Below are 19,974 nucleotides of genomic sequence, written 5' to 3' on the forward strand. Positions count from 1 at the left end.
AACATTTATTTTTTGGATACATTTATTTTTTTGGATACATTTAAATACATCAAAATTTCGATGTATCTAAAACTAAATAGGATGCAACTAGAGTTGTTATGTCAAATCACATACTACTATTTTTTAGCAAATAAAAGCACTCAAGTTAGACTTGAAGAGAATAGATCTACTGCCGATAATTCAGCTAGAAACTTGACATTATATTATTATAATGACCCTATAGAGATGCGCATAGTTGCTCACGATGGATCATCTCTAAATTTTTTTTTAAACAATGGATCATCTCTAATTGCTCCTTAATCATACACATAAATATTCTTCCTCCGGTTCTAATTACTCTCTCTCTTTCATTTTATAAGAACTAGTATCCAGTGCCAAGCACGGGCAAATATGCGATTGTAGATTTATTGACTTATAAATAATATATTTTAATTTAAACTGAAAATTATAATTATAATTGGTAATGGAATAATTAATGACAACTATATAAATATTTAGAATCTTGTATAATTTAATAATTAAAATAACATGCTGTGATAAAAAATTAACTGTAAAATTTATGTAGAGTGTCATAGATTTTCTTAGGGAAGATTCATATAGTTCATATTTTTTTTATCAAATTAAAAATGTATCATAGTTGTTTCTATTATTCTCCACTAAAGAATTATAAAGTTGATGAAAATAATTTCTCTATGGGATATATGGAAGAGACTTTGAGGTTTCATAAAAAGATTTTGAAGTTGATATGAATTACAAAAAGAAAAAAAATGGTTGTGTATCAATATTTGAGTAGAAATATAGACTACAATATAAATAACAAAAAAAAATCGATTTTCATATTAATATTTAAACAGAAATATAGATTTCCGTTGAAATTAAAAAAATTCATCCGTAGAACGATATTAACTCAATATCTCTTTCTTTTTTTTATTTTGTACACAACACCCCTTTTAAGATAACTTTAAATACAATCGTGTGTGTATATATATATATATATATATATATATATATATATATATATATATAACTGAAGGAATACAATCGTATATTTGTTTGTGTTACATCCTAATATTGATATATTAAATAATAATTTTCCTCTAAAAAGATCACATTATAAAAACTTTAATAATTTATTTATTTCATGCTATACAATCGGTAAATCAACAATTCATGAATGGAAATTCCAAATATTAATGCATACTATTTATATTGTAAATCATTCAAAACAATTCATTGAGTTTTCTTTTAATTTTCATTGGTTTCTAATCTTGATTTTAATATTATTCAAACGAAGAATACTATTATCGATATATAACCTTTGCATTTTTAATTGCTCCTTAATCATACACATAAATATACTCCCTCCGGTTCTAATTACTCCATCCGTTCCATTTTATAAGAATTTATTTGACTAAATGCATTATTCATGTATCTTATTTTGACTATATTTTTTTAATAATATATAGAGGTAAATATTATCATATAAAATCTTGTTTGATTTGTTTTGATGAGTATTTTCAAAATATCAAGCTTTTATAATTTTTACTAATAGACAATTAAAGATATTAGTGATCAAAATTGTACATTGACATATGTGCAGTGGTCAACTAGGTCTTATATTTTGGGACGGAGAGAGTATAATAATAGAATAATCATTTTTTAGATACATTGAAAGTTTAATGTATCTAGTCTATATATATATATATATATATATATATATATATATATATATATATGGGGGCTGCTAATTTAGACCCAGTTGGGTCTAAATTAGCAAGGTGCACCTTTTGAGTTGGACAAAAATACCCTTTCTTTTTTAAAAAAAAAAAAAAAAAAACATATTGGCGCTGATCCAGTGTCGCGCGCCTACCGCAGGACCACCGTTACAGACCGTTGATTTCCATCAGACGGCCAAGAGATGATCTAATCATGGCTGTCGGATCAATCAGACAGTCCAAATCATCCATCTCCATGATAAGCCAGCGCGTGCACCACACTAGATCTACGCCTGGAGAGAGAAAATTTCATTTTAAAAAAGCAGGACACGTGTCAACTGCTGGGTGGTTGGCGTGTTTTTTTTTTCATTTAATACTTTAAACTCAATTATTTCGTTATAAATTAATTTTTTATTTTTTTATTTTTATACCAAAATTCATAATTTTTTTTTGTTTACAAATAGAGACTTGGTTCGTTTGATTTGGACACAAAAAAAAAAACTCAATTTTTCACTACCTTTAATTATCTTTATATAATACTGTGAAACCATTTAGCTGGTAGAATGGTTTCACAGTATAACTCTCTGAAACCATTTTACTGGTAGAATGGTTTCAGTGAGTAATTTCTTAATTGTTTGCTTCTGAAACCATTCTGAAACCATTTAGCTGGTACAATGGTTTCAGAGCGTTGTACTTTGAAACCATTTCACTGATAGAATGGTTTCAGGGGAGTTGATTTTTAATTGTTTGCTTCTGAAACCATTTTACTGCTAGAATGGTTTCACAGTATAACTCTCTGAAACCATTCTTCCAGCTAAATGGTTTCAGAAGCAAACAATAGTTTTTAATTACCGTTTTATCTCATTTAATTAACGAAAAATAGTTTCAGGTCTCAAAAAATTTCATAAAATATACCAAAAGTTCCAGAATATTATCTAATATTTTATTAGAAACAAATAAAAAAACAATTGGTTTCAGAGTACAAATCTATGAAATTATTATTATTATTTGTTAAATGGTTTTAAATAATCAGCGGAATTTGTGAAAATAATTTCATGACTTGAACTAGGGAGAGTGAGGTACACAAGAGGGTTCTAAATAATTCATAGTACTTTACATAAAATTTTGGAAATTTTTTATGGAATTATAATATTTTTAATTACCTTTTTACTCATTTAATTAACTAAAAATAGTTTCAGGTCTCCAAAAATTTCATAAAATATACCAAAATTTCCAGAATATTATCTACTATTTTATTATGAAAAACTAAAAAACAAATAGAGCCTCCCTGAGGCCGCACGCGCCCCCACGCGCCGCCGGTGAGAGTGGGCGTGGGCGACGCGCACTGTTCATCGTCCCCTCCACCCGTTTTACGCAGAAACGGGTCGTGCGACCCGGTTTTTTACCCGGTTCGATCTCCCTCAATACTCAACGAAACTCGACGTTCCTTATATGGATTTTGATCGTTTTTCAATTTTACAAAGGTTTCCGGTATTAGTTTTTGAAATCGGTGTTCGATTCGCACGTAAAATGAGGTCGAAATTTGGAAGAAATTTAAAAAATGTAATAGTTGTTGTTGTTGCATGGGGGGCGCGAGAAGACATGGGGGCGAGCTATTTTATGATGCACCTTGCTCTATTGTTTCAAAAAAAAAAAAATGGGTATTTTTTTCCAACTCAAAAGGTGCACCTTGCTAACTTAGACCTAACTAGGGTCTAAGTTAGAAAACCCCTATATATATATATATTATTATTATAGTCTAGATACATCAAACTTTGAATGTATTTAAAAAGTCAATTTTTTCTTATAATTAGGACTAGAGGGATAGAATATCTCTCATCTTAAATTTCCTATATTTTTTATATTTATACTGTTGTCTAGGTTGTTTTTGGTCTTTTCCACACATAATATATTGTCTTGTATTAAAATTTGTACTGTACTAAATATAAGGACCTGCACTGAAAATCAACCGTAGGGAATTGGAAAATGACCTTTGAAATACGATTGTTTGTAGCTTATTTCCATTTTGTACTCGCAAATACATAATGAAATTTTATTTCAGGCTACTTCGATAGATTTGAACTTTTCGCACTCCTGAATATACTCGGTCACCCCATGAAATTACCAAACTAAACCCTCTCATTTTTTAGGATGCGAACACTTTTTCGCATTCTAAGTCGCGAGTGTCAAATTTTAGCTCAAATCCACCCCCTAGAATGAAAAAAGGGGTTCACATTCTAGAAAGCGAACTCAGCTGCTGTTTGCATTCTAGAAAGTGAACCCTGTCCCCCCCCCTATTTTTGCTATTTACACACTCGCTTTCTAATTAACGAGATAGGTAAAATGGAGTTTTCAGAAGGTGACCATCACTGTCAAGGCGCCAGAAGTAACTTTCACTTTGATATTGGGTTGTGCAAGAAAAGTGGAGTGGATTTCATGACCTGTTCTTGCTTTCCGCCTCTCAAGCTTATTGAGTTTGACATTGAGATTGATTTTGCTGTATTTTGCTTTTGGTTATATTATTATTAATTAATAATTAATTAATTAATTATGCACATCCTGTATTTTACTTTTCAACGAGTTTTCTTCTGTGTTATTTGCCCCGGATTGTTGAAATTTTCTCATTCCACGCACTCACTTTCTTGCCTACTCCCCTAACGCGCAAAAAAATTCAGAAAATATGTTCCAAACTGTTTTTTTAGTGTAAAATTTACACTATAAAAAATTTGGAAAATATTTTCCGAATTGCTAGGGGATAGGGGAGAAAGTGAGTGGGTGAGATGAAAAAATTTCCGGATTGTTTGGTCCCTTTATTTTCCGTCATCTTTCTCCTTCAAAGGAGAAAGGAGAAAGCTAGGCCAAACTCTTTTTTTTTCAAAGATCAAGCTTCTTTTTTTTTTCTTAACGTAAAATGGTATATAAAAGTACTTCATTAAAGGTCATGATGAATAACCATCTGATTTATAGATGGATCAAATATTCAATGAATTTCAATTAAAAAAATTAATTGTCTTTTACAAAAAGTACATGAAGTATTTTTTGTGTGCAAATCAAACTGGACATTTAATTTAATTTGAAATTTTATACAAATCATATTCAATCCCATTGTTCTATTTCATTAAAAAAAAATTCAAATATTTCAAGTTATTGTAGAATAATTATTTTTTTTTTAAAAAAAAAAATTGGCGTAACATTTATCAGAATTAAATAGTTATTATTGGCTTGGCAAACCTCTGGCGCATACGACAGTTTAGAGAAGATAAGTTTATTTGAGTAAATGAAAATGATCATGAATTGGGAGCAAAAGCAAAACACTGATTTTGTTATCAATTACATGAATTAACTATAATTAAGAATTTCTGTCAAAAATAATTAAGAATTAAAGTGGTGAAGGTGTAATTGTTTTTGCTAGCATTTGGCAATCACCGTGCACAAATAAATCGACCTAATTCTTATTTATTTCACACAAACCAATTCTCACACTCACTCTCATTCGGAGAAGTATGATGGCTCACGTTGCACCTTGGTTCCTTCCGGGTCGACAATCGCCTTTGTTGCCAACTAGGCCGCTGAAGCAGAGAGAAGGTCATCAGTGATGGTCCCTGGATGATATTTGACCATTGTATTGCAATCAGGCCTAGGACAACAGATTTTATCTCCTCCCAGATGAAGATCAACAAAACCTTAGTCTGAATTTGCTTCCCAAGTTTTGGAATGGAGTACTGTGATGAAAGTTTGCTAGTTGCTTTGGCAACTAATGTGGGTACACCAATCAAAGTGGATGCACACTTTGGATGAGTTGCTGGGGGAAGTTTGCGAGAGTTTGTATTGAGATTGAACTACTAGACAAACCAGTAGTGGACAAGGTTTGGTTTCGCGAATTCTGGTATCATGTGGAGCATGAGGGATTGCATTTGTTATGTCAAGGTTGTGGACTCTATGTGGCATGAAATTGTGCTTTATCATTTGTTGGTAATGAGAATAAACAAATGGTAGTGAACATCTAATGTGCTTTATCATTTAGTTTTAACCACACGGATCATTTTGGAACATGTGACTAACCGCACGGATCACATTAGATGTTCACATTAGAGGTACAGAACATGTGACTCTTATAGAGGCCACACTGAGAGTTATAGTTCCAAAAAGAATGAAGAAAGTTGGTTGAAATATTCCAATCAATAACTTCCAGAGTTCAGAAACAATGAACCTTTGTAATAACTAATAGTCAATAGACACCAAAGAAACACAAGAAAACCTGAAATTTGTGTTGGTACTGGCCTTATTTATAATCAATGGCACTATAAGTTTCAAAATGAAGTGTAATTTAGTAGTGCCTGCTTGAAGAAAATCAGGCAAATCAATTCATAAGACATGAATAGAATTAATTAACTGTCACTTTTTGGATTTCATCTGCAGTGTCGATTTCTACTTCCTCTTCTGCTGTGTCTGACATATCTTTCTAGCAGGAAAAAAGAAGGCTTGTTCAAAGACCAGTAACACCATTTGTATCTTCAACATTTTTACCATTGCCATAGACGTGGCCCATTTTCATGCGCTTTGTCTCCAAATATCTCTTGTTCTCTGAAGTGATAAGAGTTAACAATGGTATCCTACCAGAAACAGTCAAACCATAACCTTTGAGGCCAACATACTTTGATGGATTGTTTGTCATTAACTTCATAGATTGAACACCTAGATCCTTCAGTATCTACAAAAGTAGCATTTCAGATTGAAAGCCATGTTAAGTGATAATCTTCCATAAAAACTGTGATCATACCATGTATTAAAACAGTTCAAATTCTATTGTAAACAAATCATCATCAAATCATTAAGCATATATTACCTGTGCACCGATGCCATACTCCCTAGAGTCAACGGGCAATCCCAACTCCTCATTGGCTTCTACAGTATCGCGTCCATCATCCTGTAGGTTATAAGCACGAAGCTTGTGGCCTAATCCGATACCCCTTCCTTCATGTCCGCGTAGATATACAAGTACACCCCTACCGGCAGCCTCAATCTGTTGCATTGCAAGTGCAAGCTGATTCCCACAGTCACATCTGGCAGATCCAAATATGTCTCCAGTTAGACACTCTGAGTGTACCCTCACAAGAACATCTTCTCCATCTCCAATGTCACCCTGTTAAATGTCAAACCCCAAACTTAAGCCTGGTTATTATACATATTTGGACTTTGAAGAATGATCACCAAGTGTTGCAAAATATAGGTAATTCTGCATACACTATATTATATACATATGAAATGCGCACCTTAACCATTGCAATATGCTCGATCCCGTCTAACAGAGACCTATAACAGTATGATGTGAATGGCCCCCACATTGTAGGTATTCTTGCAGCTGAAGCACGTTCTACTAACTTATCTCTCTTTCTTCTATATCTGCAAGTATAACAATAAGTGTTAATCTCCTTGCTATAACAAAATAAGCAACAAGAAGAATCTCAGGCAGAAAAAATCTTGAAAAAACGAGACTTAAGGAACAAAATTACATAAAAGACAACCATTTAGTATTTAAGCTCATACAGCTAATTCATAATTTTAATGAACTTTTAATGCAGGAAAAAACAAATACAACAACAACCAAGGCCTTTTCCCACTATGTGAGGTCGTCTACAATGATAAAATGACGCTTTAATGTTATGTCGTTGACAATATCTATTGAAAGACCATTTAATTCTAGATCTCTCGATTTTTTGACCTATAATCTTTTAGTCTCTTTTTCTAACAATTTGACTACCCTCTATCTAGTCTACCCTTCTTATCAGTGCATCTATGAATCTTCTACATTCATCTGTCGTCACCTCACCTCTGCAATACTAATCTTATTACCTAACTATTTTGTTGGTTCTCTACTACTATCCAACATTCAGTCTCATGCAGCATTGTAGATCTTTAGTTGTGTGATTAAACTTTACTTCTAAGCCTGAGTGATATATTTCTATCACAAAGCATACCAGAAGCGTTCTTTCATTTTATCCACCCTATTTGGATCCTAAGGTTGATATCTTTCTCTTTATCTCCCCAATTCTATTAGAACCATCAAATGGAATTTTGTTTTTTTTATAAAAAAAAAATCATTCTCGTAATGATAATAAAAATTCCGTTCAGTGAAAGTCTATAAATATAAACAAATTGAAATTGCAGAAACCTCACATGAAATTGTTATATTTGACTGATAAATAATATCCTCAACAGACAAAATTAAGCACCATAAAGTCTAAGTTTGTTCAATTATTTAGTCACGATTAATGTTACATATAAGGCAACATGAGGTATATAAACTATGTAATCTGCACTTGAAAGCAGAAAAAAACATAAAAGACATAACAATGAATTTTATTACATCTTCCACGATAACCACATACCTTATCAAGTCAGCGATAGATACAATTTTCAAATTCTCACGCTTGGCAAACTGGCGAAGCTTAGGCAACCTAGCCATGGAACCATCATCATCTACAATCTCACACAGAACTGACACCGGATCCAAACCAGCAAGTACGGTAAGATCAACCGAAGCTTCTGTATGTCCAGCTCTCTTCAAGACACCACCATCCCTGTACTTTAGTGGGAAAATATGGCCTGGGCGGTTGAAATCGGCTGGAGTTGAATCTCTAGATGCAAGTGCCAAGACTGTAGTTGCTCTATCATGAGCTGACACCCCTGTGGTGGTACCATGTTTAGCATCCTACAAATGCATTTAAATTCTTGAAATGTATCAAATTCCATCAATAAACGCCTAAACTACACCAAAAGAGAATTCCTTCAATAGCATAGCAGATAAAATTTCAATAATTTTCTTGATTTGAAACTATTTTGTTAAATGAAAATGAATGCCGCAAAGATATATAAAATTTAGCTATCAGTTATCACATGCAACAAAATAAATGCATTATACAAGTGCAGCATGATAGATAACAGTTGAAGACCTTAGTCCAGCATAGTTAATTGCTTATCGCGGAAAATAGCAGTTTGTTCAAAATCTACTACGTGCTGTAGCAGCACTATAGCCTCTAATTGACAACATTTTATACTAAATAGCATACTGCAGACAATAGCGATTTGTTCAAATTTTGCTATGTTTTGGCCGCTATTTAGCAACATTGCCTTACTAACTGCAGGCTTGTAAAGATGAATAGTAATACATACCACTGTCACAGTGAATGCGGTACAAAGTTTTTCAGCATTAGCCTTACTGTCCACCATCAAAGGAAGTTCCAATCTATCAAGATCTTCCTCTTTCATGCTTACACAAACTATGCCAGTTCCATGTTTTACTATAAAAGCCATAGCTTCAGGTGTTGCCAATTGTGCAGCCATTATCAAGTCTCCTTCATTTTCTCTATCTTCGTCGTCTACAACCACTACCATCTGTATGATTAATATCAGATAATAAAATCAATCAATCATGATGTATAAATCATTTCTATAAGAAAAGATAAAATATAGTCAAACTGTTTTAATGTAAGCTATAAGCTGTTTTCATAAGCTATCTAGAGAGCCTATGGAAATAAACTGAAAATATTAATAGCATAGAGACATGTCATAAGTTGTTTCCATAAGCTCTTTCAAACAGTCTCACCATTGCTTATGTCGGTAGATACATTCAAATAAGTCAATCCAAACGGGCCCAAAATAACAAAAACTTATAACAAGCAGAAAAACAAAGAAATTACTTGACAACCTTTCCACGGCGAATGTCTTCGATGGCTTCAGGGATAGAAGCAAAACCTTCGGCGGGGCTTTCCAAATCAAATTCACCATAGTCAACCGGGAAAGAAGTGGTTGTTATCCCCGAATCCGATGTCAGCGTTCCATTAGGTTGTTCCTTAATTTGAATAACTTGAGCACCAACAACCAGATCTTTGGGATAAGAAAGCAAATCACCCCCTCCAGTTACCAATGTAGCTTTAACACTAAAAACAGCATTGTTGTGACTTGAGGGAATTTTATAATTGACTCTGACATGAGGTAAATCATTGAACAATTTGAATTGATTGGTTACCCTACATTGAAGAACAGATCAAATTAAAGGTTAACTTCAAAATTGTTATGAATCACATGATCACGGAGATTTTCACCACCAGTTTAATCTGGTTCGGTGGTCTGTTCCGGCATCAAGTGCTTCCGGCCCCTCCCCAATCGCAATTGCGGGAGATCGAAACTTTGTCCTCCCTACCAAATTCAGCGTCAATCACCACTAAACCAACTAACGGTTGGTACATGACCACGGAGATAAAGATTCATTTGATTTCATATTGATTGAAAAAAAAAAGATAGTAACAAACTAAGTAACAAACTGTAACTAACTTTTATAATTTTGTAAAAAAAAAAAGTTTTATGGCGAAAATGAATTTAGAAAAATAAAGTCAGCAATAAAATTGATAAAAGTGTGGATGATGAAAAGAAAGAAGAAGAGTTAATTACCGGGGGCATGAGAGGGGAGGTGAGGAAGAAGAGGAGAGATTAAAAGCAGCCGCCATTGTGTTCGTTTGTTTGGAATAATTAAGGAATGAATTTGGTTGGTCCAAGGTTGTATTGTGTTGTGTTGAATTAAAATGACGTTGTTGGTTTGGTTTGTTATATTATATATAGATGAATGAGATTCGTCAACTACCTACTTCTTTTGATCAATAGCTGGGACTGGGAGGGAGGGAGGAAGCAACGTCGAAACGTTGTGATTGATTATTGATACACGACTGCTATGCTATGGTGTCTCCTTGTACCACTCAGGCGTTCCCCATGCTGTATTATATTATTTTTATTTATTTTTTAAATCAAATATATTCTCGTGGCGTAACTGCGGAAACTAGTCCACTCGAGCTAATTGAAATCATTTAAGTTTTAAATCAAATATATTCTCCCATTTTTCTCTCATATTGGTCATGTCATAGTTTTTTTTTTAAGTAGTCTAGTGGTTAAAAAACTCACCTTTAAAGGTGAACAAGTGGAGTGTTTCGGGTTCGAACCTGGACTCCTGTACATATAGTATGATGTCCCTATCAACTGAGCTAAGCTCACGGGGAGAGTAATTTTTTATCTCTGTGATTTATCAACCACTGGATTAAGAAAATGAGAGGCAATATAAAAGGAAAAAATTGGAAATGATCCAAATCTCATAAAAATATATTCTTAACAAAAATTAATTATATCAACATTAATTTTGTCAAAATCAATTATCTCCAAAATCAGACATCCACTTAATGAAATTTTTTTTTCCTACCCCAACTTTTATACCTTTACCCCAACAAAATATAAAAAATTCCAACTTTACTCTTCTATCATTGGGAACACATTAACTAGTTCTCCGGTAACATTCACAACTACAAAAAGTTTTCAGATAATAGTAAACCAAAAGAAAAAGTTTTCCGGTAATCAAATTGTAAATCCATAACACTTCAAAAAAGTTTTCGAAACACATGAACAAAATTTTCCGATAAAAAAAAAAACAACAAATTTCATGAAGTTAAAAAAAATCAAAGCACCAGGTTTATCACGAAGAACATACAAATTTTGTCTACAAATAGTTCAACCCACATAGCATGATAATTTGTATTCAACAAGAATACAAATAAATCATCCAAATTATCATGGATCTAAGTACACCCTTTGACCAAAACACTAACATGGTTAAGTTTAAAACCACCGCACGATGATTCACCGCCAAATTCTTGCAAATAAACAACCTTTGAGTGATTTAAGGAAACTCCATTTGTTTTTCCTTGAATTTAGAGGGAGTGAGTCATGGAAGGGTGAAAGAGACGGTGAAACCGAAGGGAACGAGAGGAAACCGGAAATCATTCCCGATCTCTTCCGGTTTGTAATTCATTTTTAATTCTGGAAAACTTAATATTTTGTGGGGTGAAGTGAAGACGAAGTCTATAAGGATAAAATTGGAAAAGCAATTAGTTTGTAGGGGTAAAAAAAATTTCCCCACTTAATTTGTTGTTTTAATTTATGTTTGTTTTTTTTGTTTTTTTTGGAGTAGTTTAATGGTTAGAAATTCATCTCTTGAGACAAATAATTAGAGATTTTGGATTTGAATCCTAAATTCCTAATCATTTATAAAACATAATATCCCTATAAATTAAATGCGAGGTCGCTTTAGACATAATACTAGTGGATGAGTAGTATAACTATATGTAGCTCAACTAGTTAAACTAGTTGAATTAAATGTTAAAAGAGTTAAAGATTCAAAATTTAAGTTATGGTAAGAAGAAAAATTAACATAATATTTAAGGGTAATTATCCTCTCTCTCTATATATATATATTACATAACATTATAATATAGTTTACTATTAAAAAAAAAGACATAACACTAGTGGATAACTTGGTGTAGGCAATGGCGTATACTATAAAATGATGGGCACTAAGATTCCAACTCAAAAGTAATAATAGAAAGGGTTTTGTTAACGAGTATTTTAAGGTGACATGTTTTAGGAGCACATTTCATTGCATAATAAATATATTTAGTCTATATATTATATAGTGTTATTGAGAGAATAATTTAATGGTTAATTTTTTTAATATAAATAAGAATATCAATGTTTGAACTTCAATTCTTACCTATTATATATCTAATATTTCAATCAACTAAGTTATACATCTGAGATTCTATATTAAGTTATTTATTTATGGGTCCTTAAAATAAATGATACTAACATTTGTCTAATAACAAATAGAGGCTGATAATTGATTCAGTTTTTTTATCCAATGAATGAAGATGGCGGTTCTGTTTCAATTTGCTTGCAGTATCACTTTGACCATGACTATTCCTTTATTTAATACTATATATATAGTGGCTTAAAAGAGTTTTGCCTTGATTATGTAGTTTTAAATTTCTATGGGTATCTTTAGCTTGTTCATGTAAGATGGAATGAACTTTCTTATGAAGTCAAAAAATTTACTCCTTCTCTAACATCAACAACCTCCACAGGAGGGTTGAAACATGATTCTTCCTATTAAATATAACGATAATCATTACTAAACTAACTAACAATTAATACAAAAAAAACTTTCTATATATGGGAAACGAATTGTTTCTTGTGGGACTCTCCAGTTTCCTGATATGTGGTAATTCACACCATTCAATAATTTTTTGACAAGAGAGGATCCAATCTCCTACATCTGTTAGCTTAGTATGTATCATTAAGTCACATCATGTTAACATTTTCATAATTTATAAATCTAATCACTAAATTATTGGGGGGAAATAATCTCAAAGATGCACGTTCTTCCCATTAAGAAAAACACATGTACTTACTATATGATGTACCATGTACGTGTGCATGAGGTGATAAATAACACCTAAGTCCATGTATTCTTAAAAGGGGTATGTATCCAGATGCAACTTTTTAAAAGAAGATAAACATAGTGGTACTTCAAATAAGAAATAAGATGCTTATGTATTAGCTTGTGAGAGTGAATTTAGTTCCAAGCAAATTTTCTACACATCACACGGACAAGAATTTAGTTCCAAGCAAAGGCTGACCAATTATTTTATGCAATTTATAGGGTTTGATAATCAACTTTAAAATTAGAAAAATGTCCAACATGCCTTTTATTGGCATTGACAATTAAGCTATGACTTATAGATTCCTTAAACAAGTCTTTAAGAAAAGTTGTTGTTTTAAAATTATATATCACCACTTAAAATTTATTTTTTAAAAATATTTATAATAGATAATTTTGCCCCGTAAGTTCAAATTTTTGAACTTGTCCCTGTGTGTCATCTCTTATTTATTTCTACCATTGAAGAATAGTATATCTTATACATGTGGATATTGCTTATCTTTTGTTTTTCAAGTACATCCCTTATATAAGAGATGAAGGTACAAAGTACTTAGCAATAAATTGGTATAAAATATTACTCCATGCAATTTTATTCATATCCTAAATAAAATTTAAGTTTTAGTGTTTTGAACAAAATAAACTTTTCCTAAAATTTAATAGTACATAATGACATAGAAAAAAACATTTTTCTAATTATCATGTCATAGTGCCAAATTTCTATTGCAATTTAGTAGCGACTAATCTTCGTCGAAGAATTAGAGATACATACAAGATGGGTTATCCACTTTCAAGTGATTTTTTGGTGTATATAAGAATAAAAAATCAAACACATAACTACTTATTTAAAATGTTCAATTTCTTTACTACTTAGACCAATTCAATATTCCTACGTTTGTGTTTTAAGTGCATAACCAATTTTCAAGAATAATCTAGACTCATTTAAATTCTATATTTTAAGAGCAACACAAAATATGTTGTATTGAATCAAAATAAATTGAAAAGTTTTTGGCAATACAAGCAGTAATATAGAGGGATTTCCCTTCTATAATGGCCGGTGAACACTGTCAAAGTAGAAGAGGTGAGTGCAAGTTAAAAAATACACAGGGTTCAATGTCTTCAAAATATAAAATGTTATCTTCTAATATTAATTTTATCTTTAATTTACCTTTTATTATTTTAATTTACTTTTTATTATGTTTAACAAGTGTCTCGGAAGCACTATTTATTTAGTAGGACCCATATGCTTCTAGTGGTGTATTAGAAAAACCGTGTGGTGTGGATAGTAACCTAAAACAATAATGGGCTTGATATCCCTATTATAGTTGAAAACTTCTCTTTACCCCATGTTTCTCCCAAACCTTTAAAAAAAAATTTTGTCCTTTACAATAATTATTCGAAATTTAATATTCTAAATAAATACTTTAGAAGAAAATATTAGATTCTAGAATTTTATTTTTTTTTAAAAAAAAAATTTTAAACCCACATTATTTTGAAAAATATAAAATCCAAAATATTTGAAACTCCGCGCTAGCTATTTTGGAAAAAGAATGTGAAATACTATAATATAAATGAAAAAATAACCACAAACATTTTATTCAGAAAAATAAATGACATCTCAATAAAACACACTCAACAAAAATCTTAACATGTGCCATTAAAAACAACAACTTCAAATAGTAAATCTTAACAAGTCCATAACGACATACAACAAAATTTGACATAAAAACATAAGACCTACATGAAAAAATATAAATAAAACACAAACATAAATTTAAAAAATATATAAACAAATTCGGATTCTATAATCCGATTTTTTTTTAAAAAAATAGATTTCGAATAATCCTAAAAGGTAAAAAGGAATTTTGGGGTGTTGGAAGAAATATGGGTGTAAAGACAAATCTTCATATTTTTTATAAGCAAAAAAAAAAGAATTATAAGGAGTACACGGTGTACTCAACCCTTACAATTCGATATTAACTACTTTAGTCTTTAGGTGTTTTGGAAACAATCTAAGGAATTATTACACCATTGAAAAAAAGATAAATTAATATTACCCAAGAAAGATACATTGGCATAAGCTCCTCTAAACACAATGTTGTTACGCATATGCCAAATACACCACGTCGTAGCGAGCCAAATAAGGTGACGAAACTTGGCCCTATATTTTCCTTTTGCTATTTTACCAAACATATTAAAATGATGTCATCCCGCTTCAAATTGAATAAAGTTGATGCCCAGCCATCTATAGATTCTATTCCAAATTTCTACTGAGAATCGACATCGAAAAAAGACATGTTGGATATCTTCTTCCTCCATAAAACATAAAACACAACACCTTTCATGAGGATTGAGGAGGATTCCTTTGCCAAATAAAGTCTCTCTTGTTGGTAGCTTTTCAAGCAACAATCTCCAACCAAAAATACTAATTTTCGACGGAACATCATTCAACCAAAGATTCTTCAACGCCCTTTCCGTGTTTGCGTCAATAAGCTCCACTAAAAATTTTGGAGATTTCTAGCAATTTATCCTGTATGTTGGTGTTTTTTGTTCAAAGCTAAACATCTGTAGTAATAATTGATACATTTGTAGTAATTAATTTGATTATATAAAAAATTAATGTCAACAATCATAAAAAGCGCTTTTTTTTCCTTATGCCACGTATAAAGGAGTTTGCGAAAAATGGGTCCAAATAATAATGATTATAATAATGCGAAAAATTTCAAAAAAATTATTTTATGCGGGATAAGTTCTGACATATATTTTTTTATTGAATGTATGAGTAAAATAAATATGTTAGAACTTATCCCGCATAAAATAATTTTTTTGAAATTTTTATAAGTTAGAACTTGTCTCGTATAAGATAATTAATTTTAAATTTTTATAAGTTCGAAATTATCCCGTATAAAGTAATTTTTTTTTAAAAAAAATTATAATTTATAACTTGTCTCACATTTAAAAAATATTTCTCAATTTTTATCAGTTAAAATTTATTTTGTACATATAGTTAATTTGGAATATATATAAGTTAGAACATATCCCGTATAAAATAAGTTTTTTGAAATTTTTATAATTTAGAACTTGTCTCACATATGATAATTATTTTGAAATATTTATAAGTTAGAATTTGTCCCGTATATGATAATTAATTTGAAATTTATATAAGTTAGAACTTATCCCGTATAAAAGTTTTTTTTTTAATTTTTTTAATTTAGAAATTGTCTCATTCTCTCACCTTTGATAATTATTTCGAAATTTTTACCAATTAGAAATTGTCTCGTATATGATAGTTATTTGAAATTTATATAAGTTAGAAGAACTTATTCCGTATAAGATAATTTTTTTAAAAAAAATTATAATTGGTTAGAACTTTCTCGCATTTGATAACTATTTTAAAAATTTTATCAATTACAATTTGTCCATGTATATAATAGTTTGTTTGAAATTTATATAAGTTAGAACTTATCCTGTATAAAATAGTTTTGTTGAAATTTTTATTAGTTATAACTTGTGTCACATGTGATAATTATTTTGATTTTTTGATCAGTGATAATTTATCCCGTATACGATAATTTTTTTTTTGGTCATAATCCATATACAATAGTTAAAATTTATATATAAGTTAAAATTTATTCAGTGTATATAGAATTTTGAATAAGTGATAAGGGGGAAAAATTTGAATTTGAAATTTGGTGAGACATTGAGAGAAGCAAAAAGATGTCACATGTGTTTGTGGCTTAGATGACTTAGTTTCATCCAACTGAAAAAAAGACATAAATGACTTAGTGACTTGGTTACAATGTAAAATCTAGTTTGATAAAACACTTTTCCACTCACAAATGCCCCAAATAGCTCATATGGTTTGGTTTCATTTGAAAATGAGTGTACTTTTAGTTTAATCATCAAATTTTTGAACATCAGTTTCTCTCACTTTGGACATATGGCAACACTTTAAGCAATTGTAGTTTAGACTTATCCAGAACAATTTTTTTTTTTTTTTGGTGAATGAACAATTAACTTTCTTATACAGATTGAATGTGATATTTTTTTATTGCATTTTGATGTTTCTTTCACACAAAAGCTAATTTATTTAAAGGTGAATAAATTATTTTTTTACTCCATAAACTACGTTTCCTTCATAAACATTTGGTATGTTAGAATGTACCTGTATCCAACAAAACTATAAGATAATAAGAATATCAAAGAATTATATATTTTTTCTTGATTTTTGTTCTCTTATGCAGAAAATTGATCTTTTCCGTAAAAAAAAAATTGGTCTTTAAATTTGGATCTGAGAAATAATTGGTTTTAAACCAAAAAAAATAACTATATTTAAAACCGAATTTAAAAAATGATTGGTTTTAAACCAAATTTGATAAATAATCAAGTTAGAATCGGATTTATAAATTAACCGGTTATATAACCATGACCATATTTATAACTGGTTTGGTAACCAGTTTTAAATAAAATGTGGATTTGATTATGGATCTTAATCCAAATAAATGGTTTAATAAAGATATTTAGGTACCGTTTGGTACAATTTTTTTTATGTGTAGAAGTTCTTTTAACCATAAAGCTATAAATAATAGCTTTTTTAACTAAAATTATTTAGTAAATCTTATTTTTTTTATAAAAAAAATAAATTAAAAGTTGTTTTTTATTATAATATGGTTAAAAGATATGTTTGATATTATCAAAAAAAATAAATATATGTTTGATAATATATAATTTTTCCGAGAATATAGAAGTTTTTTTTGTTTACTAGAGCTTTTAAAAATGTTGTTTAGCTTAACTTCTTACTTTTGAGAAAGGAAAAAAAAACTAGGTCAAATGATATCTAATCTTTCAAGAAGGACCGAGATTAATCCAAGGACCGAGATCTGTTATGTGAGTTTTAAATCACAGCCGGCTGATTTAATCAAAAGGTTCAGATCCATGACGTCTACTGTGAGCCTCTGTTCTCATGCCACACTGGATACTCTCCTGTTTATTTTTTTTGTTTGGACGAAAACTAGTCTGGGCTGGGCCTGGTGTTGCAGATTGCTATGGCTTCACCCCCAGAACCCAGTTTTGCACCCCCAGTTACGTTTTGCTTAATTTTTAGTGCTTATTTATATAAGTGCTTATTCAAATAAGAGCTTATTCACATAAGTGCTTATTTAAATAAGTGCTTATCATTTGGAAATTATTATTTGAATTGTTGATTAATTAGTCAATTAATTAAACACTTGATTAAGTGAGTAACCATTTAAGTTGTCTGATTAAAAGTGCTTAAGTTACTAAGTGCTTGAATGGTTAAATACTTAAATAAGTGATTATTAGTTAATTGATTAATTAATCAAAACCACTCTAGCTTATTTTAATAAGTTCATATGCAATGTTTGGATTATTTACTTGACTTAATACTTTCATCTCAAGTTTGTTTCTTAAAAACACTTCTTTATTTGAAAAACCCCACAATTTAAATAAATGGAATGAAAAAGGGTTAGTCTTACATATGACTTTCTTCCCCGAGCAATTCTAGACCCTGACGTATGACTCGTGACTCGGATTATCCTCATTCTCGGACGTTTTCATTAAAACTCCTAAAATCAACTCAACACACTCAAACCTTTTCTCTGCCCACGCGCGCATAAAAAGTAAAACTCTTTTCACAAAACGGGTGACGTTTTCGTCCTTTCTTCGTAACAGAAACAACGCTTAAGCCTCCACCGTGCGAGCATACAAGCAGCGTTTAAATACGAGAATGCGACTTAGGCGTCATGCGTCTAAAAACAACCAACCCACAAATATTTTTACCCTGAACTACGAAACCCTGATTTTCCCATTGCACCTAGGAATACGTAGGAGCGAGATTCAACATCTTGTCGGACACAATAATAAAAAACAAAAACATTTTTCCCCATATCCATAATAATAGTAATAAATAAAAACATTTTGCTAACGATAAGCAAGAAACAAGTAATCAAGCAAACATAAAAAAACACATTAAAACAAACAAACATTTCCCTCTAAAAGGTTCTCGTTGAGTACAACGGATGTGAGGGGTGCTAATACCTTCCCCTCGCATAACCAACTCCCGAACCCGTTTTTCTCACCGCTCAAGGTTTTCTCGATATTTTCCTTTCCCTTCTTTGGGATAAATAAAATTCGGTGGCAACTCTGTTAATTTTCGAATGTTTACACTCGAGGATATTTTTCGCGCCGCGACACTCAGTGGCTTGGTTACAATGTAAAATCTAGTTTGATAAAACACTTTTCCACTCACAAATGCCCCAAATAGCTCATATGATTTGGTTTCATTTGAAAATGAGTGTACTTTTAGTTTAATTATCAAATTTTTGAATATCAATTTCCCTCACTTGGGACACATGGCAACACTTTAAGCAATGGTAGTTTAGACTTATCCAGAACAATTAATTATTTTTTTTTTTTTGGTAAATGAACAATTAACTTTCTTATATATAGATTGAATGTGATATTTTTTTATTGCATTTTGATGTTTCTTTCGCACAAAAGCTAATTTATTTAAAGGTGAATAAATTGTTTTTTTACTCCATAAACTACGTTTCCTTCATAAACATTTGGTATGTTAGAATGTACCGATATCCAACAAAACTATAAGATAATAAGAATATCAAAGAATTATATATTTTTTCTTTTTTTCTTTTACCTTGAATTGACTATAGGCAGCAGCACACAATGTGTTAATGCACCTTACAATTACTTATCGTTTTTGTCTTGATTTTTGTTCTCTTATGCAGAAAATATGTTTTTCAATATATCTTGGACTAAACAATTCCATCTGCTGCCACAAGTTTTTGAATTCCATCTATAATGAAATTATGATGAAGAACATCATCGAATTCAAATTAAAAATTGGATGGTGTCTGCCACCATTTATTATTACAACACAAAATACTTATTTCGTCCCAAATTATAAGG

At 30.8% G+C, this 19,974-nt stretch overlaps 1 protein-coding gene across 1 annotated transcript; it reads right to left on the reverse strand.

The window, feature by feature from the left end:
* Window positions 1-5,879: 5,879 nt before the first annotated feature.
* On the reverse strand, window positions 5,880-10,462 carry LOC123910587 (bifunctional riboflavin biosynthesis protein RIBA 1, chloroplastic-like). The gene is made up of 7 exons (XM_045961745.1): window positions 10,167-10,462; window positions 9,424-9,745; window positions 8,889-9,110; window positions 8,105-8,427; window positions 6,989-7,118; window positions 6,562-6,858; window positions 5,880-6,426 (listed from the first exon to the last, which is right to left on the reverse strand). Exons 1-7 carry the CDS (start codon window positions 10,220-10,222, stop codon window positions 6,202-6,204), a joined length of 1,575 nt encoding a protein of 524 aa, XP_045817701.1. The 5' UTR covers window positions 10,223-10,462; the 3' UTR covers window positions 5,880-6,201.
* Between the last annotated feature and the right edge of the window lie 9,512 nt (window positions 10,463-19,974).

The sequence above is a fragment of the Trifolium pratense genome, linkage group LG2, assembly GCF_020283565.1.
Source record: "Trifolium pratense cultivar HEN17-A07 linkage group LG2, ARS_RC_1.1, whole genome shotgun sequence".
In the NCBI taxonomy this organism is placed as follows: Eukaryota; Viridiplantae; Streptophyta; class Magnoliopsida; order Fabales; family Fabaceae; genus Trifolium; species Trifolium pratense.

Bases quoted from the DNA above. Each gene is read 5' to 3' on its own strand.
- LOC123910587 (XM_045961745.1), bottom strand. From the start codon at position 10,222: ATGGCGGCTGCTTTTAATCTCTCCTCTTCTTCCTCACCTCCCCTCTCA. The intron at 9,746-10,166 runs GTAATTAACTCT...TCTTCAATGTAG, and splicing joins CCTCCCCTCTCATGCCCCCG to GGTAACCAATCAATTCAAAT. The intron at 9,111-9,423 runs GTTGTCAAGTAA...TTAATCATACAG, and splicing joins AAGACATTCGCCGTGGAAAG to ATGGTAGTGGTTGTAGACGA.